The 22,525-nt window shown below is 37.5% G+C and overlaps 2 protein-coding genes across 3 annotated transcripts in view; both read right to left on the bottom strand.

Moving 5' to 3' along the window:
• Window positions 1-712: 712 nt before the first annotated feature.
• TIC21 (translocon at inner membrane of chloroplasts 21) lies at window positions 713-12,704 on the bottom strand. The gene is made up of 4 exons (XM_077373422.1): window positions 12,340-12,704; window positions 4,394-4,651; window positions 2,841-3,044; window positions 713-1,022 (listed from the first exon to the last, which is right to left on the bottom strand). Exons 1-4 carry the CDS (start codon window positions 12,625-12,627, stop codon window positions 909-911), a joined length of 864 nt encoding a protein of 287 aa, XP_077229537.1. The 5' UTR covers window positions 12,628-12,704; the 3' UTR covers window positions 713-908.
• Window positions 12,705-15,225: 2,521 nt separating this feature from the next.
• The window catches only part of LOC143860274 (sodium/proton antiporter 1-like), a 38,062-nt gene continuing 30,762 nt past the window's right edge, over window positions 15,226-22,525 (bottom strand). For both annotated transcript variants that reach the window (XM_077370842.1, XM_077370843.1), the window contains 4 exons: window positions 18,097-18,158; window positions 17,683-17,985; window positions 15,809-16,103; window positions 15,226-15,717 (listed from right to left, as the gene is read on the bottom strand). In XM_077370842.1, the coding sequence (XP_077226957.1) occupies window positions 15,445-15,717; window positions 15,809-16,103; window positions 17,683-17,985; window positions 18,097-18,158 (933 nt within the window). In that variant the 3' untranslated portion in view covers window positions 15,226-15,444. The remainder of the gene's footprint in view (window positions 15,718-15,808; window positions 16,104-17,682; window positions 17,986-18,096; window positions 18,159-22,525) is intronic.

Raw genomic sequence — 22,525 nt, 5'->3', positions numbered from 1 at the left:
AAGGTGCAAACCACTTCTATATATGACTTGGATGACTTTACCACTATATCAATACAAAGTGGTGTTAATCCTACAAAGAGTCCCACTATGGACTGAAATGGTAGCCACCTCTCATTATCACTCCTCAAAGTCCTCCTTGTTTGCGGAAAATAGGAATTGAGGAGACTCAGGTCACAAAGATGACAGTCAAAAGCTACTTATATGTGCTTCTTAGTTGTGCTTGAAACCATCATCTACGTGTGAACTGCTTCTTATCCCGTCCTTGTGTTAAACTGCAAACCAGGGTCTAGTCTAACAATTGTTTTCTCTAATTCATTTAGAAAATGTGGGGCCTATTAATTGGATGGTCCAGATCAATGTTTGTTTTTTATGATTGTGTATTTTTTAGGTAAGTATATATCTATAGGGTGTCCTATTAGTTGGGTGGTCCAGATCAAGCAAGAGTGCAAGTTTGCTATGTGAAAGATTTTTTTTTGTTTGAATGGCAAGCTATGTGAATGATTTATTAAGAGAGTCGTACCCAACCCCCTATATGGATGGCACATGCACAAAAATATAAAAAAAATAATACAACATAGTTTCATATCACACTTCAATGTTATGAATGAGATTTGTGTTCGGAAATGAATCAAATGAAACCACACCCTGCCACACCCTTGAGATCAGACCTTTCACCCCTTAAATAGATGAAACAACGACCACGCTCTACGAGGATACAAACAACTCTTGAATTTATAGAGAAAAACAGTGGTACATTAACTTTGCATGAAATGTGAACAAACCTTACTGATGGAATTCCCACTCTAAACAAAGGATGGATGGATGCCATGAACATTCTATTAGCACCCCAACATAAACCTTCCAAAGAAAAAAGAAAAGATTTTGTTAAACCTGTTGGAATGAGACTCCTATGCAGCTCTAGGAATCGGAACACCTTCTGATGGCGTTAATGTAACCGATCGCAGCAGTTCCAACGAGAAGAGAAGCCCTAGGAAATGGGAGAGGATGGTGTTGGCCGATGCCTGCAAAATAAGTAGAAAAATTGAGGCATGCAATCTTGCAGATGATAACAGATACACGAAAGATGATCCAAAGAATAGATGTGATAATAGGGATATAAAAAGAATACCCACAATCCACTTTCTTTCCCATTTTCATTTATTTTAACATTTTATAACTATCAATCAGGAGACAGATTACAACTAATCAGAAAAAAAAAGTAGACTAGAAGAAGCAGTCGCAGAAGAGAAAACACAGATCATGGATAAGAGCATCAATATAAAATTCTACTCTTGCAAACATAAGTCCTATTCCCTTTTACCGGGTCGTCTGTTGAATCCTACAATTCAATTGTTTTTTTGAAACGGTGCCACCCCAAAGTACACAAGAGAAATCACAATATAGAAAATACAAAAACTTCAAGAAGGTAAGAAATCAAAACCTACAATTCATTTGTATCCTACGATTCATTTACATTTGAAAGCTCTCAGTTGCGACTAGCGACCATGGGCTTTTAAAATTCTTTTTGGCTTATTTATTAGTTTTATCTATGCCTTTAATTCTATCTAACCTTGTGTGGCCGCACATCCATCTAAGCATTCACATCTCCGCTGCACTCATCTTATGCACATGCTGCTTCTTAGTGGCCTAACATTCCGAGCCGTACAGCATGGTTGGCCTCACAGCTGTCTTGTAAAACTTTCCCTTCAACTTGGTAGGGATTTTACGGTCGCAAAGAACTCCTGAGGCAAGCTTCCACTTCAACCAACCTACTCTTATTCTATGGTTAACATCCTCTTCAATCTCTCCTTATGTAGAATTGAACCAAGATAGCGAAAGATATCCCTCTTAGGTACCTCCTGTCCAGTCATATTTACTACATCCTCATCCCGCCTCCTTGCATTACTAAAGTTGCATTCCATATATTCTGTCTCAGTCCTACTCAGTCCAAAACCTTTGGATTCCAAAGTAGTTCTCCATAACTCTAACTTAGCATTTACTCCTGCTTTGGTTTCGTCGATTAAACTTATAACTTGAATAAAACATACTTTGCTAGTAATCCTGCTACATTTTTTTATAAGTTACATAAATTCCTAAGCATGAATACGAGGCATTTCAAGAATGATTTTCATCCAAATAAGCTTCCATTTAAAACAGTCCTAAAAAATACATAAATTATCAGCAAAGTTATGTTCGCTCAGATCACAAAACCATTTAATAACCATGTTGTATTTTCATATCATCATCATTTATGTTCTGCGCACGGTAGACCTCGGCCAAACTTCAATGAATGAGAGGCCGGTCATTAACTGCAATTTTAATACTTGACTGAGAAATACCGGAATCCCAATACTGATATTTAATATTATGCCTAGACATTTGAAACAGTTTTCTATGAACCAACAACCATATTATATTGGTCATAGTCTCTATTTAAATTCAAAGGTACAGGCACCATGCAGGTAATTTTTAAAATTTTAATCAAATTTTAAGTTCTGTGAAATAACAAAATAGCAAGAAATGTGAAGTAACAAAACAATTATAAGAGGAAAAAGGTAAGACAATTATAATTGGAAAAAGGTAAGATGCGGTCATGGATGGATGCATGGCAGTGAATGGCAAACAGGTGACCTGCAAGTACACTATATAGGCCGCCCTCTATACTGGGCTATTAAGGGCTATCGAGGAGCCACATGGCGAATAGTACCCAATCACACTAATACATCATGTTGAAATAAAGTAAATATAGAAATGCAAGGAAACCTGTGTCTTACTAACAGGTCTAAATAATTGATAAACTGATATTTTGAAGGTCGAAAGACATAGGATTAGGACTCTACCTGGACTAGGAATACATCTAAAGCTAAAACAGGAGCATAACCAGGAGAGATCCCTTGGTAGTAAGGAACAGCTGAGGAAGTAAGGGCCTTAGCAACCAAAAGCCCTACAGTAGCTTGCATTCCAAGAATGGCTGCGCCCATTCCTAGAACATTTAGCACAATACCATTTTTTAAGCTCTTTACCACTTCTGCACGAGGAGGAGCCTGGAAAACAACGTCCAACACACAGTGGAACTTAATAATGCCATACCAAATAAATTTCAGAGGACATAATATTTCTAATGAAGTTTCAACAAATGAACATCAATTGTGTGCGCGTATGGAGGTGCATGCAATGATGTGTAAAAACCCTACATTGCAAAGACGTAGAGATTCTTACCACCGTCTGATTGGCCCCAACTGATGCGTGGGGTTTCCACTTATCACTAGTTTATCAAAGTTTCTTCTTTCGATTTTCAAACCAATTCCTTTATACATGTACACAAGAAACTGATTTCCACAAGGACATTGATTCACAAAAAACAAATTGACTAGTACAGATGAAGTGCTTTAGTTTCTAGATCGATTTATAACTTCAAATTTGGGCCTAAAAAAATGAACATTTTATCCACAATGCTGCTTCTATTATAGAAAATTACTATCCCCACTTTAAAACCTTCTCTAGCTCACACAAGAGCTGCCGATTATCAAGTCAAACTCTGAATCACTCCAGCGTCTTTGTGATTTTTTTCAATTTTAGAATATAGACGTTATGAACTTAAAATGTTACAATAAAAGTAATAGAATAAATTGATCAAGATGATTATACATCTATAAGGAATTGATATCTGCACACTTTATTTACACTTTTCTAATCAGTAAGAGTGTGTTTAATAAACTGAAGAGTGCAATTATAAAAATATGTGTGGATATCATCTGATGTGGCTGCTCTCTCATGTAACAACCGGCCCACGAAATGCCTTCTGCGATGGTCCCTAGCAAATCCCATACACACGTTGTATGTATGTACATATGTATGTATGGAATTTGCTAGGCAATTTCGTGGAAATCCATTTTGCAGCTGACTTTTGCAGGAGCGAACAGCCACCTCAGATGAATTAAATGAATAAGACAAAATCAGCTAAAAGTGAGCCTGTGTGGCTATTCGCTCCTGCAAAAGTCAGCTGCAAAATGGCTTTCTGCGAAATTACCTAGCAAATCCCTATATGTGTGTGTGCGTGAGCGCGTGTGTACGTTTTATTATTGCGAGATTGCAGTGACAATATGTCAATATTTGTCATTTCGTATCTATGGACATAAATTCTGAATTATATATATATGTGTGTGTGTGTGTGTGTGTGTGTGTGTTGTTCTATTATTGCTAGATTTATAGTGACAATATCTCAATATTAAATATTTGTCATTTCTTATAGATGGAGACACATAAATTCTGAATTATGTGTGTGTGTTCTATTTTTGCGAGATTATAGTGACAATATCTCAATATTTGTCATTTATTACAGATAAAGACACACACACATATATCTGTATATGTGTAACATTGTGTCTGTTACCTTTGCTGGCTCATTGGCAGTTCTTCGAAGTTTATCTGATAGACGGATGTAGCCAAAGGACCAAAAAACTGACACAAATGCTGCTGCAATACCCGCGGCAGTAGCATAGAATGTAACTGGCGCTGTGATCTTCCCAGTAACAACTGTAGAGAATGATAAAATTACAGCAGCCACCACGGTACAAACTAGCTGACCCCAAAATCCTAAAGTACCCAACCGTTTGAAATATCTTGCAGTGTTCTCTAGTCTCTTGGAAACCTGCACATTGAAGCAACAATCTACTTAAAAGCAATTTTACAGATTTGTTATGCCATAAAGAAATAAAAGAATCTAATTGGCCAACAAACAACAACATTGATAGTTAAATCAAAGGAACAAGTACCATTTTCAAAAAAAAAAAAAAATCCAAGGAACAAGTAGGTCGTAGTAAAAAACATCCTTATAGAAGAGGATATAATGGAATCAAATTTGAGAAACATTATAATACACTAGGATTGTTTTGACATATTTTATGAAACATGAAACAATTACAATCCACTTAGCATTAATTATATTGAGAGAAAAGATATAAGACCTAATAGAATACAGAAGCCATAGAAAAGATATCCATAACATGGAACCAGATATTCTAACAACTTTAAGAATTATGGGTGAGGGAAAATAGGAATACTAATTCAAAGGTTAATAATCAAAGTAAGAATGTCTGGATATAGGATCATAATCGCCAAACACAATTCGTCAAATAGCTGTATGCTGGCATGGAACAAGAATTATACATGGTTCACTCTTTCCATGAACTCTTTTTGTTTTTCTTGTTTATTACAAGAAAACAGGTATAGAATACTCAGAAACTATTTTTTTTAATGGTAGAAAGAATATTAAAACCCTAGAGAATGATGGTGCGTAGCGGAATTGAGAAGTAAACACAAAGAACAAACATGCAAAACCATCAGGATGTCAAACTCTAGGTCTCAAAAGAGAAGAAACCCAAGTTCTCGTCTACCTAATTCTTCAATTCCACTATCAAATGTTCTTTCAAAAGTTCTGCTACATATCTTTTTTATACTATAAACAAAACCCTACTAAGTACTGGATTTCACACTACCTAGACTTCTATTCTAGGCTACTCACTATTGGAAACAAAAGTAGACTTCTATTCTAGGTTACTTGTTATTAGTAACAAAAATAGACTTCTATTCCAGTTTTCTTTCTTTTTTAAATGGCAAGACTTCTATTCTAGGTTACTTGCAATCAGTAACAAAATAGACTTTTATAACGATCAATCAGGAGACAGATTACAACTAATCAGAAAAAAAGTAGAATAGAAGAAGCAGTCGCAGAAGAGAAAACACAGATCATGGATAAGAGAATCAATATAAAATTCTACTCTTGCAAACATAAGTCCTATTCCCTTTTACCGGGTCGTCTGTTGAATCCTACAATTCAATTATTTTTTTGAAACGGTGCCACCCCAAAGTACACAAGAGAAATCACAATACAGAAAATACAAAAACTTCAAGAAGGTAAGAAATCAAAACCTACAATTCATTTGTATCCTACGATTCATTTACATTTGAAAGCTCTCAGTTGTGACTAGCGACCATGGGCTTTTAAAATTCTTTTTGGCTTATTTATTAGTTTTATCTATGTTTTAAAGTAAAAAGGGCTTTCAATAAAGGCCCCTTAAAGGATTAAACCTTTATTTAATTTATTCTGCTTTTTACTAGAAGCTTTTCTTTTTGAAATAGGTTAGACCCAATTTGGTGCCCTTGTTGTTATGATTTCTCAAATAAGAGAGACAAACCTATTTTTTCTAGTTTTGGGGGATACAGCATGTGGTAATCACATTTTTTATTGCTTCCAAGTTCTATTGAACTTTTTATGTTTCCCCGAAGAAAAAAAATTAGTTTCAGACTGATGATATATTACTATATTACTATTTCATAGTTTTTTTTTTTTAGATTTTATTTGGGGACATATTACTATGTTGAAAAAAAGATCCATCTTGATGACATTATTCCTCTATAGTTGACTCAAATCAAGAGTAGTGATAGAAAGTTATCTTAATGGTTGTTGATGTGTTAGATGGACCGTGGAAGATTGCTCGACACTCAAGTGTGAAGAAGATGGTACTCGTCCAAATCTACCTTTTTTTTTAAAACGGCTACCTGTCCAGATCTGCTAATAAGGATTTTGTTTCTTACACAGTAAAGTCTAATGGTAGCCAAGGTACGCGAACAATGGTAACTGACTTGAGGTGTGTTTGTGATTATAGTCGTTATCGTCTAATTCGCCATTCAAAAGAAAATTTGTTATCATCTAATTTGATTAAAAAAAGTGTTTTTTCAATTTAGGATCATGGTCCTGTTGCATCAATGTCATCAATTGGAGATGCACAACCAAGTAAACAAGAAGAAATACAAATTAAAATTCAGAAAAGTGTTCCTGCGCTGCAGCGCAGGGAGCTTCCCTGCGCTTTAGTGGCTTATAAAGCCTCCCATTGGTTCGTATAGCGGGTCCACCTTTGCGGGTCCACAAAAAGTGACGAATGGGAGGCTTTATAAGACACTAAAGCGCAGGAACACTTTCCTCATTAAAATTTTCCAAAGTAAATTAGTTCAAGGCTTAGAAAACCTTAATTGCACACATTTCATGGTACTAAAGCTGCTTCTAGAAGAGAAATGCCAATGACACTAAAGTTGTTTCTGGAAGAGAACTGCATTTTCAGAATCTTCATAGTTGAGAGTTACAACCTCAAGATATTGGTTCAACCAAATGTAAATAGAAAAAGACATCAACTGATTTCCCTCTCCCAAAAGAGAAATATTCTCTCAGAGAAAAAAAAAACAGGCGATTATATAAGTTATGCATATTAATGGAAGCTATGCATATCAATGGTGTCTTAAAAGGGAGATCGTTGACACAGTCACATCTAATCCAAAGATTCACCACCGACTAAACATCGAAAAGTTACTTCGATCATTACATGGTTTACTTATCTAATCACTGTGAATTCCATAATCTTAACTAAAGAACATAGAAAAGATATTAGATACAAGATAAAATAACTGAAACATCAAGGATCAATACATTCAGCAGCATGAAGCGTTAAACTTATACTCAACTCAACTCAACTCAACTCAACAAAGCCTTTGTCCCAAACTAGTTGGGGTCGGCTAAATGAATCCTTTAGAAAAAATTCATGAAGAATGTGAAAGGAATCTATCCGGCTCTAATCCTAGCTCTAGTTGGTTCTTCTACGTGGATCATTTTCTTCCATTCTATCCTATCCAAGTTCTCTGTTATGTTCCTAGCTATCAAGTCTTTCCTCACTGTTTCTACCCAAGTTGTTTTCGGTCTGCCCCTACCTCTTTTTACTCCATCAATTTGGCACAAGTCACCTCTTCTCACCGGAGCATCCATAGGCCTACGTTGGATATGTCCAAACCATCTTAAGCGGTGCTCTCTCATCTTCTCCTCAATTGGTGCCATCCCCACCTTTTTACGAATGTCTTCATTTTTAATTCTATCTAACCTTGTGTGGCCGCACATCCATCTAAGCATCCGCATCTCCGCTGCACTCATCTTATGCACATGCTGCTTCTTAGTGGCCCAACATTCTGGGCCATACAGCATGGCTGGCCTCACAGCTGTCTTATAAAACTTTCCCTTCAACTTTATAGGGATTTTACGGTCGCAAAGAACTCCTAAGGCAAGCTTTCACTTCAACCAACCTGCTCTTATTCTATGGTTAACATCCTCTTCAATCTCTCCTTCCTTATGTAGAATTGAACCAAGATAGCGAAATATATCCCTCTTAGGTACCTCATGTCCAGTCATATTTATTACATCCTCATCCCGCCTCCTCCTTGCATTACTAAAGTTGCATCCATATATTTTGTCTTAGTCCTACTCAGTCTAAAACCTTTGGATTCCAAAGTAGTTCTCCATAACTCTAACTTAGCATTTACTCCTTGTTTGGTTTCGTCGATTAAACTTATAACTTGAATAAAACATACTTTGCTAGTAATCCTGGCTTAAACAAACTTGTTTACGCCAGCAGCTTGTTTAAGAATACTAATCTACGTAAGAATTGGCTTTCTAATTTCAGGTTTTGACCGTTCTTAGGTAGACCACCATGTTATCCACGTCCATCTGATCAGTCCATCATTGCTTCGCCAACATTCTCCCCAGGTTGGAAAAGACTTGTCCTCTAGTCTAAGTCATTCTCCTCCAAATCTAATCGTTTATCATCAAATACATCATGACAACAATCAACGAACTTAAGAACTCCTTTGCTCATAGAGGTCCAAACAATATTTTTGGAAAGAGAAAAATTCAGCAGCAACCCAGGTAATAAGTCATCGAGAATGATATATGTAAACTCATCCACCAGTCAACGTACAATTTCCTTCAACGGATTGTGAATCCAACTATCAATCAGCAAAGGACACATATCTCTGTCGATGGTGGTATGCAGTACATTACCTAGAATAGTCCTTAAAGATAAAAAAGGAACATCTTACTACAAGTGTCTCGCTCTTGTCTCAATAGGACTCATCTTCATCTTCAAGTTTTCCTTCACCGTTATCATTGATATAGCAATAGGCATCAAAGAACGGCATGGTCTCGTCATATGACTCTCAACATCGTAATCATCATAATCATAAAAAATCGGCAGTCACTTCAAACAGCACTTCTTCCTTATTACAATCATCGTAAATATTAAAAAGTGGTGAATCAATAAATTTGTCGGGTCTGATCTTACCTTTAAACTCTGGTAAATCCACCTTTAAATCAATGCCCCGCCTCCAATCTGGATAATGTGTCTGATGATTGCATCTCACCCCATCATCTGTCTCATTTTGTGGAGACCTGCTATGGAAAGGATTAATAATTGATATAATCATCAGAATTGAGACTGGATTCATCGTGAACCTGTGATTTAAAAGGCTCGAGAAATTTCTTTAGTTGTTGAACTTGTCAGCTCAAATCCACGAGTTCAACATCAAACTTTCGAGAAGGAGTATCCGTAGGAACGACGACCCTCCCATGTCTTTGACCTTCAATAAATCAACCATTCTGTTTCTATCGATCATGAAATCCCATGAAATTGAGAGCTCTGAAACAAATGATGCAACGCTCGTAGCGGAATTGAGACGTAAACACAAGAACAAACTGACAAAACCGTCGAGGTGTCAAACCCTGGTCACAAAGGGGAAGAAACCAAGTTTTCTTCTACGTAATTCTTCTATTCCAACATCAAAAGTTCATTCAAAAGTGCTGTCTCACAGTAGGGTCCTCGATGTATTATCTTTGGGATGAAGTGATGGACTTTGGTGGCTTATCATGGATTAGAGAGCATTTTAAGGGTCACATAGAGAAGACAGGCATCATCCATTGGAGAATTTGGCAAATCATGGGAAGGAAATTACTGGGATTCAGTAGTGGAAAGTTCCAACTTCCAAAGCTTGGAGATGAGGAGAACAAGGTGAGTACTGAGTACTGAGTATGGCCACAATGTACCTCACTATTGGTGTGATGCTTTGGTGAACAAGGTGAATACAGTGCTTCCATGTTGTTACAAGCTAAGCTTCTAAAAATAATTTTCATGAGGAAGAAGGGCTTATAAATCCACAATGTGGCGAAGGAGCTTTGGCACAGAATGTATTCAGAGAAAGACAGATTGTTGCAAGGGAATAAACCATTCCTGTCTTAAACTTGATGAAGAACCCTCATTAAGAAACATAAAAACAACACATTTGTAATTTGTATATTGCTCAAAATAAAGCATTGACTGCGGTCAGTATCCTTCTGACCAACTCATTTCCTAATTGTGTTGTTTGAATACAGATCCAATTGTTCTTCTTGACTTTGCTTGTTGGATTCTTATTGTGTTAAACTTAAAAGACAGAATCAGGTGCAAACAAACCTCCATGTAATATTCCATGGCAGAAAATTCATTGTAAACAGCATGAAATATAACACATCCCTATTGAAGTATAAATGATTAAATAACAGCAACTCTAACAGCTTAAGCAGTAAAGCTTTTGGAGTAATTGGTTGTTTCACATGGTATCATTTATACTTCAACACTCCTTGATATTAAAAATCCACGTGAGAGGCCAACCCAAAAGAGTGGCCACACGTGAGGAGTGTTGAAGTATAAATGATTAAATAACACCAACTATAACAGCTTAAGCTTTTGGAGTAATTGTTTGTTTCCCCCTCCCAAGTAAAACATGTTTTAATGGCAGTAAGCTGAAAGGTGCACGTTAGTGGTGTGTATGGGGTTAGTTAGAATGTAGTTATTATGTTGTTGAGAAAAGCCGCTGGGCAAATCCGATCCAATCGTGTACAAATTAACATAGCAGTAAAATAAACACAAGCCACAAGATGAACACTGATATTTTACGTGGTTCGGTCAACCCTACATCCACGGGCGAGAAACATGATCTTCCACTTTGAGAAAAGTCAATATACAAGGATTACAATGGATTAAGCCCTACCATGAGAAAAAAAAAACAATGGATTAAGCCCAAACTCATAAACTAAGGGTGCACAACTTGGGCCAATTTTTTGAATTCGGGTTGAGCTTTTACCTTAAAATCGGGTCAGGGTTGGGTTGATTCCAATTCATTTTTTAGCAAAAGCTCAACCCGACCTTACCCAAGTTGCACCCCTACCACAAACCTGCAGCCCTTTCCTTGCTTATCTCACCCAAGATCATACACAAAGAGTAACCCGAGAAAAAACCCAAGTGAAAACCCAAGAAGATACCCAAAGAGGAACTCGAGAAGAAAACCCGAAGAAGAAACCCCATTTCTCTTTCTCCTTCTCTCTTTTTCTTTCTCTTATCTTCTCCCTTCTTTCTCTCTTTTTCTCACCCCTTGGAGTAGCCGGCACACTCCCAAGCCTCTTGTGTAGCCACCCACTTTCACATGAGAACGGGTTTTCGCAAAACCAAAAGAGAAGTTTCTATTTCTCTTCTTGCCTTCCCATCCAAGCAACCTCGATGGTGGGAAATAAGCCAACTTTCCCAACAATGTGGTTATGGATTATGTGTTTTAGGGTTGTGGGTGTTAGTTATTAATCATGTGTCTTGTAAGTGGGTAAATAGGGTTGTGATGTGGCACTACCTTTATATTTAAGTAGTTGTATTACAACGAAAATGAGGGAAATTTACAACCAAGAAAAAAAATCCTGTTTAGGAGAGTCATGGTTCCTCTCGGGAAAAACTAAAGAGAAGTTTCTATTTCTCTTCTTGCCTTCCCACCCAAGCAACCTCGATGGTGGGTGATAATTTTAGGAGATTTCACTAAACTTGGATGGATTACAATAGGGATTTTTTTTTATAAAACACTTAGGGAAAGAGATTACCCTAATCTAATTCGCTTGCCTAATCTAACCCTGCCACTCAATATAGTCCAATCAAATCAAATCTCAAATCTCAAAAGATTTGATATTTGATCTGATTTTATTCTCTAATAGTGGGAAATAAGGCAATTTTTCCAATAATGGGGTTATGGGTTATGTGTTTTAGGGTTGTGGGTGTTATTAATTATGTGTCTTGTAAGTGGGTAAATGAGCTTGAGATGTGGCACTGCCTCTATAGTTGCATTTAAGTAGTTGTATTACAATGAAAATGAGGGAAATTTACAACCAAGAAAGAAATCTTGTTTAGGAGAGTCATGGTTCCTCTCGAATTGAACCTCTAGGAGGTCCAGTTGCCTCGAATCAACCCTTCCCTTCACTTTCTCTATCATTTTTCTTTGTTTATTTGTGTTACGGCCGATTAAGAAAGTAACATAAGCCAATAATTCAACATCCATACATAACATAAGCCATTCCTTCCTCAACCAGAAAATCATAATGGTTGTTATAATGATAAACACCAAGAGTATTTTCAGAAAAAAAAAAAACAAAAGTAAAGGGAGTGGAAATACCAATTGGAGCTTGGCTTTTTCACCATCTTCGTTGGGGGTAGGATACGCAGTGGGAAATGAGGCCTGGGCGATGGTGTTTTTCCTCAAGGCATGAGAAAGAGGAAGGGAGGGGAGATAGATGGAATTAGAAATAGGTTGGAGGGTAATGGAGGAAATAGGGAGAGGAAGAAGAGGGGTTTTGAGGGTTGTGTTTGGTGGAAGAAAACGAGGGAGAGAATAGAGAGGAGGATGAGGTGGCAGCACCAACGTAACCCCGTTGGAGCGGATTGAGGGAAGTAGCATCTGCATTCTCAAACTCTGTCCCAAGACTGGTTTTGGGCCTTTTGGCAGTGGAGTTTCATTTTATAGGGTATATGTAAGCTGGTAAAGTCTAGTAGTGCTGTGCAAGAAGTACTTCGCTCACATAACCTAGTTAGTAGTTACGTTGTGGCCCACCGAATGGACGGTTTGGATTATCCTACAGTACCTTTTGAAAAATTCATCCTCTCCCCCAACTTTACATTTTCAACTATAATCCTCTCTTTTACCCCCATGAGGTTTCAATTTGTATAAGGTAGACCCCTAAGTTGAAGGTTCGTCTACAGATCGAAGAGTTAGGATTGTCCTATAAAGCTGATTTTTTAGGCACACCCTATCTATGTCATCCAAACAATGTGGGCCCACTGTTGTTTTGGTAGTGTTTGGATTCAGGTATGTGGTTTCAAGGGAGTTATAAGGTCTTTATTAGCATTCGTAGTGTTTCAAAAGAGGGGTCTCCTTTGTATAAATTGAAACCTCATAGTAGGAGTGCAACTCGGGTCGGGTTGGGTTGGGTTGGGTCCAACTCAAACCCAACCCGACCCGAGTTCCAACCCGACAAAGGTCATCTTTCAAACCTTCCAGTCTTGGAGGATCTCACATGTGTGGAGGGAGTCGAATTCCACTGCTGATTTCCTTTCAAAATTTGAGTGTCCCGTTCAAGGGGATGATATCCCTCCTCCCCTGTCCCCTCAAAAGCTTATTCTAGCATCCGACAAATCAGGAACTTTATACCCAAGAATTTTTTATTTTTTTTCTTTTTTTTGGAATGATAACTTTGTACCCAAGATTGTAATATTCTTCTCTTCATAAGCACTGTGTCACTCTATATATTTTGTTAACTCCCCAGCTTAATCATTAAAAAAAAAAGGCAAAAAGGAAAAGGCACTCTTTGGCCCCACAAGGGGATATGTGTACGAGATCGAGACCGTTGATCTTGTAGATAATCATTAGATAACTCAAATGGTCAAGTCCCATTCGAGATGGATGCTCCTTGCTTATGATAAATGGCTATAAAAAATCAACGATTTGGATTTTCTTGAAGGAATCATAAACTAGGGTTTGATGGATTAAGGGCTAGGATCTTTCAATCTAGGTTAAAGAACCACTTGAGCTAGCTTTGTTCCAAGCTGCAAATCATTCATCTGTTGTGACCCAACGTACATAAGCCTTGCCCCAAAAGTCATCTTCCTAAGATGATCCTAACTCTTCGAACCGTAGAGATTTTTATGGGGTGTTGTCACAGTACATTGGAGGGTTAGGATCATCCGATGGCAATTAGTTTTAGGGCACATCCTATTTACGTTGAGGCTCAACAGATGAACGGTTTGGATCTTCCCAAAAAGTGGCCCCAGAGAATTTTCTAAAGAATATGTGTTATATGATATATGTAGTGCCATATAATAGGTGAGCCCAAGTGTGAATAGGTGAGCCTATATTTTGGAAAATACAATGAAGCCCACCTTGTTCGATGATCCAAACCATTCAGTTGTTGGGCCCCAATGTTTCGAGATTGTCCTAAAAATCTCCATTGGATGATCCTAACCCTCTAATTTGTATATAAACTATACCATATAGAAATCTCTGAAGATCGAAGAGTTAGGATCATCCAACGGAGACGATTTTTTTTGGGAAAAGCCTATTTAAATTGGGACCCGTCAAATGTACGGGTTGGATATTGGAATAATGTGCGTCACTGTTGTGCAAATGTCTTGTATTTTGGCATTATACACGAGCTGATGTCCGCGACGTAAAAATAAATAAATACGTTTGGGATTTGATGGGCAATTTCGTGTTTAAGCCATTTTAAGGCCCTCACTTTTTGCAAGGAGAGAAATAGCCCAGCTGAGATGAATTACAATAACAAGACAAAATCTGCTAAAAAGAGAGCCTGTGTGGCTATACCGTTGCCACTCGGGTAAAAAGTAAGACCAAATCTGCTAAAGAGTGAGCCTGATACAAAAATAAGGAAATAGCATTGCCTCTGTTAAGATCATGCATTTGCAAACAATCTCTTGGGGATTTTGTAAGTAATCTTTTTATTAAAGCAACTCCTCATTTTCCACCTTTGCATTTCAAAAATAACATGTAACACTTTCTCACAATTATTTGTGTGCAAATGTGTAGCTTTAAACCTGCAAAGGTGGAAAATGTGAAGGTGCTTACACTAACTCTTCCTATATGTAAATCATAAATTTTAAAGATTTAAGTAACTGTACATTTCTTTAAGGAAATATCCTTTAAGACCCAACATTGTTTTGGCTAAAATAAAACAATAATGGAATAAGACATAAACCCATGGAATAGTCCATCAGATCAACGGTCCCAATCACCAAGCACATATGCTACATGTCTATTGGATCATGGAAATATTTCACCAAGGCAACATGGACCTAAATAACAATATCTGTTCAAGATTTAGGATACATGTATCCCCTTCCTAATAGTATAAAAGTAGGCCATCATCACATTCCTTGTTATTCTTTTCTTGATAAAAAACAAGAATTCTGAAAAACATCTTGTAGTAAAGATGTCTATACTTCCAAAACAGGGTCTTGACAGTTGACACTAGGAATTCTGAGAAACATAGGGAAGAAGAAGAATCATTTTATTCAACTCTTGGAATCTCAGGAAGTGAGATATCTTTACCATTACATTCATAGGAGACCCTCTTTCTCAGTCAAGATGTTCCCTCTCTCTTATCTTTCATGAGAGGAACGCGACTTTCCATTATATATTTGATATGTTACAGATTACATCAGATAATTTTGAAATTTGGGAAAAAAGAAAGAAAGATAATAAAAGCAGTTACAATGCTTGGGTTGAGATAGAATCAATCAAGTAAGAAACTTCCAAGGCCTTATCGACACGGCCTCGAGCCTCAGCAACATGGAGAGATGGGGAGTCCTCCAAAGCCTCATCCTTGTCTATGGCAACCTTGGCAACCGAGCGTTGTGGCCCCTCTAACTGCTGTGCTTCTATAACCTGAGCCACAGAAGTGGGGGGCGAGAAGTGGAAATTTTGTATCGCTAAATATGCAACGATGCCGGCAGTATAGCCTGCAAGAGCGAACCCGCTCACCTGCAAAATGCGAACTTTGCTTTCAAGAAAAAAAATGTAAAATTGGCATAGGTTGGCCGTAACAGTACTAATGACAAGCTTCACAGTTTACCTTACGTAAGTACCAAAAAAAATCCACCTTTTCCATTCCCATAAATGCAACTCCAGCAGCAGAGCCAATAATAAGCATAGAACCCCCAGTGCCAGCACAATATGCAACCAGCTGCCAAAACTGGGAATCCAGTGGGAATGAGGTGAGATCATACATCCCCATTGTTGCTGCAACCAATGGAACATTGTCTATAATTGCTGACACAACACCTATTGCACTTGCAATTAGCGCGGAATTTTGGATGTGGGCATCGAGGTAATTTGCTAGTTCTCTCAAAATCCCAGCAGACTCGAGGCTACAAAGCATGAAACTCAAAAAATTAGGGGTGATACAAATTATTATCCCTATTTCAAAGAAATAAATCTTTAGTTTTTATTCAATTTGTCTCAACAATGATAGATGCTATCATACTTACAATTATTTTTTATCTATACTTGAAAAGATTGTATCAATGCAATCAACTGGATGCATATTAGTGTGAATGTGCCTACTAAGTAGCAATCCTGTATCGAGACAGGAAATTAACTACTACACAAAATATGATGAGTGCATGTTCTTTTGACATGCAATTCACATTTTTGTACGCTGGATGAGAAGGGACCACGGATGATGGTAGAGTATTTTTAGAGAATCACGAATTCAAGATTGAAGTTACCCCATCCCCCTCAAGGTATTTTATAATTCGTTATTTATGATTAAATACTTTTAAGTACTCACATTTCTTTTATACTTCACTTTAGGTCAATATTATGTGCTCGACTCGGGTTATCCATGTATGTCAGCATCAACAAAGGCGAGCGCTATCATTTACCAAAATTTAGGGGTAGAGGTCGACAACCTACTTGGGCAAGAGAGGAGTTCAACCATAGGCATTCATGCCCATGCAACGGTGATCGAATGCTATTTTGGAACACGTAAATTCTGCTTTCCAATCCTGAAGTTACATGGCTCCATTCAAGATTTGGAATCAATGCCAATCAAAGCCAGACAGTGATTGCAGCATGTATGCTTAACAATTTCATAAGGGAACATGCTATAGATAAGTAGTTCACTATGTTTGGGAGTGAAGACTTTACAGTGGATACCAAGGTTGAGAACAACGCAATACATGCAATGCTTTCAACCAGTACAAATCAATCTAGGAAGATGTTACTTGCTATAGACTTCAATGCGAATGATCTGGCTAGATCCGAAGGAATATCTGGGGTTTAGATGATTATAGATATTTTTTTGGATGCTATTGAGTATACTTTTACTTTAATTTTTATTATTAATACTTGATTAGTTGATGATATTAAGGTATTACTCTTGATTATCTACTACTTCATTGATGGATTGATGATACTAACACTTAGTGTGACCTCATTTCGTATGTCACTCTTATAAGGCATGTATTATGATTGATTGATAATACTGACATGCAATACTCTTGATTCTCTAATACCTGCAGTCAATAATAAATTTTATCACCCAAGCATGATTTTGCTCCAAGAACATAAAAAATATTTTTTCTCGTGTCAGTTACCAAACATGATTATGATTCTAAATAATCAGAATCAGAATTAAAAATAGATTCAAGAATCAAAATCAAAACCAAGAAACAGAATCTGAATCGTAGCCAAACGCACCCTTATATGCCTGCTTACGAACAGTAGTGTCTCTAAAATGTATTCTTATATTGCAGAAGATCTAACAGAAAGTTCTGTTTTTTTTTTTTTTATCAGTAAAACACTGCAGAAAGTTCTGTTATTTACAAAAATAAATTAATCATGCATAATTTATTTACGAAAATAAATTAATCATGCACAACTTATTGTAGGGTATTAGAAGATAAATTGAAGCATCTAATGCACAAATTAGGTAGAGTTTCATACCTACTGACAGACAAGAGGATTCCAAGGAAGAAAAGGACCCCTTGTGTATCAATCCGAGATAAAGCTTGTGGGACTTTCAACTTTTGCCTCCCAGACTCTCCATAATGAATTGCATCAGTCAAGATCCAAAGAACTCCAAGTCCAAGCAGCATACCCATAAAGGGAGGCAGACCGGTAACTGCCTTAAATACTGGAACAAATACTAAGGCCCCAATACCAACTGCAAAAACCAGCTGCCCTCGAGGAGCCATTTGCTCTGATGCCAAAACATTGGAAGATTCATGTCCCACCCCATCAACTTCACTGCAAATTTTAAAAAAAAGGAATAAAGAATAACAATGTTGCCCGAAAATGTACGGTTCTAGTACAAGCGCAAGATTTACAAGCAGTTATTTATATGCCCAAGAAGAATACCTAGCAAGGGACATAAGAGCCAGTGGGACCACCAAAGAGAAGGCAGAAGGAATAAACAAGCCCTGCAAGCTAAGAACATGTAAATCTGAAAGCCCTGGTTTTCCACAAATAGAAACTTAAGAAATTTTCATTTAATGCATAAATGGAACACATATTTTGGAGATAAACCCAACTTTAAGAGAATGTACAGAAAATTCACACCAACCACTCAATAAGGTTAGCTAGACTCTGGGATTCATTACCAAAATAATACCATGCTAAAAATGGAGCATTGAATAGTTCACAACGGCCAATAACGCCAATTAGAAGAATGTGCCGGCCCAGGTTCCTAGATAAATTATGGGTTATATATATATATATATATATATATATATATATACATACACGCATATGTTTATATCTACATGTGTATATACATGTATATATACATGTGTGTGTGTGTGTAAATGAGAAAACAGTTCCTGCGCTCGAGCTCAGATAGCTATCTGGGCTCGAGTGGAGGAAACAAGGGTGGGCCCACTTTTTTTGGGTGATCCTAAGTATTCATTTGAAAGGCCCCATCATGGATGGGGTGTGTACCAAAACTCAGCTCCATTAGATCATCTTAGCATGTCCATTTGTGGGTGAGAAAATGGACAGATACTGTTAGTCCACAAAATTGCCCATTTTTTCACCCTACAAATGGAAGTGTTAGGTTGATCCAATGGAGCTGATTTTTGGTACACACCCCATCCATGATGGGGCCTTTCAAATGAATGCTTAGGATCACTCAAAAAAATGTGGGCCCACGATGTTTCCTGCACTCGAGCGCAGATAAGCTTATCTGCACTCGAGCACACGAACTGTTTTCTCAGTTACCAACCAACCATCCCTCGATTACCCAACAAAAATGATTACGACAAGTGATCTGCGAAATGCCTTTTGCGATGGAAGCTAGCAAATCCCTTTAATTAATCAGCTAGAATCATATTCTATAAATAGTTTTATTTTATTTTTAAATATTATTTATTTTAACATACGGTATTAAGCTCTCTTTTTTTGACATAGATGCCCTTCCAATCACTCAAAACACACAATGTTTTTACCCTAAACATCGGGTCACAATCTTATGAAAACTTCTACTGTTTCTAACATGAGAAACATTATGACTAAAAACTTAGGCATGAAAGCTTGATTTTAGAATCACTTGCATGCCATTTTTATCAACAAAAGTTTGGTGCAGCATTAAGGGACTTTTGAAAATTATTTCCCAAGAGATTAAAATTTTTGGCCATTTCACAACTTCGATGACTAATTGGAAAAACACTTTGGAAATTAGGAAAGTTTATAGGCAAAAGTCCCATCATACAACGTAGGGGAAATACTTTTCACTTCAAGTTATAAGCTCCTAGGCAGTCATTAGGCAACAAGGTGATTGCCTAGGTAATCAACTAAAACAGTGATTAACCACTTGGAACTAGAATGGCATAAGCAACTAAATCCCAGACAATATACTTGGGTCTGGTTTGCCCATCTCCAAAGAAAATCGTCTTTGACTGCATGGAATCAAGCACCTATTAAGAAACTGTAGGGCCCATTCTCGAGCAAGCAGTGGCCCAAATTGAATGGTTGTCACAGGCGCATACACCAAATAATTTCCCTTTGTAAAAAGAGTTCAACTATGTGGACAGTACTGTGGGGATCAATCCTAATTACCAACATGTGGGTCCACACGGGGACTTGTATGCGCAAGTGCAATCGAGACCATTGATCTTGTAGACCATCATGAGGCAACCTACATGGTCCTGAACACGTTTCGAACGTACACACCCATCCATAAAATTAAGGCCTACAAAAGTCAACATTTCAGCTTTTCTTAACAAAATCCTAAGCGATAATTGATGGATCAAGGGGTTAGAAGCATCGAATCAAGGTAGGCTCAATGATAATGGACAGACTTGCACTAGCCAATCAGATCAACAAACCCAATCACGTCCACATGGCAAATGTGGGACCCAGAAAGTGGCTATTAACAGCCACCATCTTTTTAGCATTTTTCTCATGCAGTATAGCAGGGTTTGGGAGGACAATCATGGGCTTGTATGCAGGCCTAAGCTTTAATCATTTTGGATGAGCTCACGGGTCATCATCCCTAAAATGAGCTTAATTTGACTGTAAAAGCCCAAATCATTCTTTCCTAATATGCTTTTGTTGGACAAGGAAATGTTGATGTTTATGACTAATGAAAGGAAACGAAAACCATATGCATCAGATGACAAAAGAAATTTGAAAGGGAGCATCAGATGTCAAAAGAACTTTGAAAGAGAAATGATATCTACGCTCCCATGTTTGATAATAGCATTGCTCTCTTCAATTTACACTTTTCTAACTAGCTTTTCAAGCCTATTATGATTCTCAAAGAACTATCCACATCCAATTATAGAAGTGTTTAACAAAGAGAATGCCATTATCAAAACGTAAGTGTGGATATCCTTTTCCTTTTGAAAAAAAAATTCATCGGTATCCTTCTAAATTAGTAACTATTGCAGGGGGAGGACAACAACCAACCCATTCATTTGGTAGCGCCCATTATGTTTGGGCTATAGCACAAGATGGCAGTGCTTGGATGTTCCTGACTGTCTGACTACTGACCTGCAGAGTAAAACAAGATTTTTTTGTTTCTCTACTATCACACCATTGTTACGGAGCATTTTTTTTGGGCAAGTATCACGTACCTATAGAATGAAGGAAGTAAGTACACCTCCCAGGATTTTCAAGCCTCATATTTATCACATGGCATCCACAAGTAGTTTTCCTAACCCATACTCCATCAGTGAATGGTGTTCTTACACGGAAGCAACCGGCACATCACAGGACAGAATTATCTATATTGTTTCACTCTGAGGCGCCAAAGCATCTACAGACTGAGGAATTCCATGCAATTGTTATTAATAGGCTTTCGTCCACCACTCTTGATCAGACATTCCCTACTAAGGTACTCACACACACAGATCCATTATTTTAGTTTCTTAGATCATGGGGGTGTATTTGTCATCTGCATGTGCCTTCTTCTCCGCAAAAAATACACCCCCTCCCAAGGTCGTCACTTGCATTTTTGTGGTTCTAGTGATAACCACGAGGGTTAAGGGTAAGGTTTTAAATTTCGGTTTCGGCCGAAATTTCAGGGGTAACCGAAACCCAAATTTTTTCTGAAATCCCAAAATTTCAGCTGAAATTTGGTAAAGACACATGAAATGTCGTTTTTATGGGGCCGAAATTTCGGCTGAAATTCGGTAAAGGAATAAAAAATTAATATTTTTTTTTCCAAATTTCACCGAAATTGCTGAAATTGCCGAAAGAAATTTAGTAAGTTTTGGCCGTTTCGGTGTCGGTCTCGACCGAAATCCAAAATTTCAGATTTCGGTCAAAATTTAAAACCATGGTTACGAGTGTCACTATCATCTCGCAAAATTCTAATCTCACATCACATTTAAGTCACACTATATTGATCCACTAAGCATTGGATGCGAGATTGGGTAGATATCTTGTGATGTGGCATTTGTGTTATATCTACCCCAAGCTCTCCTACTACCCCCAATTGCATTATAGAACCATACGAGAAGAAAGATGATCGTCAAAGGCAAAAATATCACCAACAAGCCCTAACAAACCATGTCCTCATACCAGTAGATTAGCTAGTGACATTTATGATGCAACATCTATGGAAGAAGTAATGGGGGCACTTTATCGCAATGACAAGTGGAACATAGTTCTCAAACCTGCAGGCGAGATTGTCGTAGGTTGCAACAAAAAACTATGGTACGGTATTGACTAAGGGATGAACCGCATAGAGTGACTTGACTATAATGAGATATTGTCCAATAGGTTTTTCCTTGCTCTAGACACTAAACCAAATGGAAATGAAGAATCCTTTTTTTTATTGAAATGTTATATGGAACAGTCATAAGGATTTGTCACTCCAAATAGGGCAAACTCAGTAAGGCAATCTATAGATTGAAACAGGATCACAGGCAGTGATTCAACAAATCACATCAGACTCTTAAGTACAAATGTACAATGGCTATAAAAAAAATAAGTTTAATAACTCCCTGTTCGTTACGCGCTCTCACTTGGGAATGCTACCATTACTAGCAAATGTGGATGATATTATTATAATAAGTGACCGATTAGAGATTTGGGAACTCAAAATGGCATAAAAGGAACCATTGACGTGAAAGATCTGGCAGAGCGGTGATATTTTCTTAGAGTCGAGGTAGAGATATCCAACGAAGGGATGTATGTGTCTCAAAATATATTTGCCGTGGATATACTTAACAGGTTCAAATAATTAATTGTAAACCTAATAGCACACCTGCAGTATATTACAAAAAGATCAGTAGTAAAGAGGGGGAAAAGATCAGAGATCCTCGTAGTTATCAGAGTACGGTTG

Source organism: Tasmannia lanceolata, unplaced genomic scaffold (genome assembly GCF_043159265.1).
Source record: "Tasmannia lanceolata isolate RefF3 unplaced genomic scaffold, GAP_Taslan_0.1 ptg000037l, whole genome shotgun sequence".
NCBI classification, from domain to species: domain Eukaryota; kingdom Viridiplantae; phylum Streptophyta; class Magnoliopsida; order Canellales; family Winteraceae; genus Tasmannia; species Tasmannia lanceolata.
The sequence above is the reverse complement of the archived record's forward strand: the minus strand, read 5'-3'. Positions and strand labels throughout refer to the sequence as shown.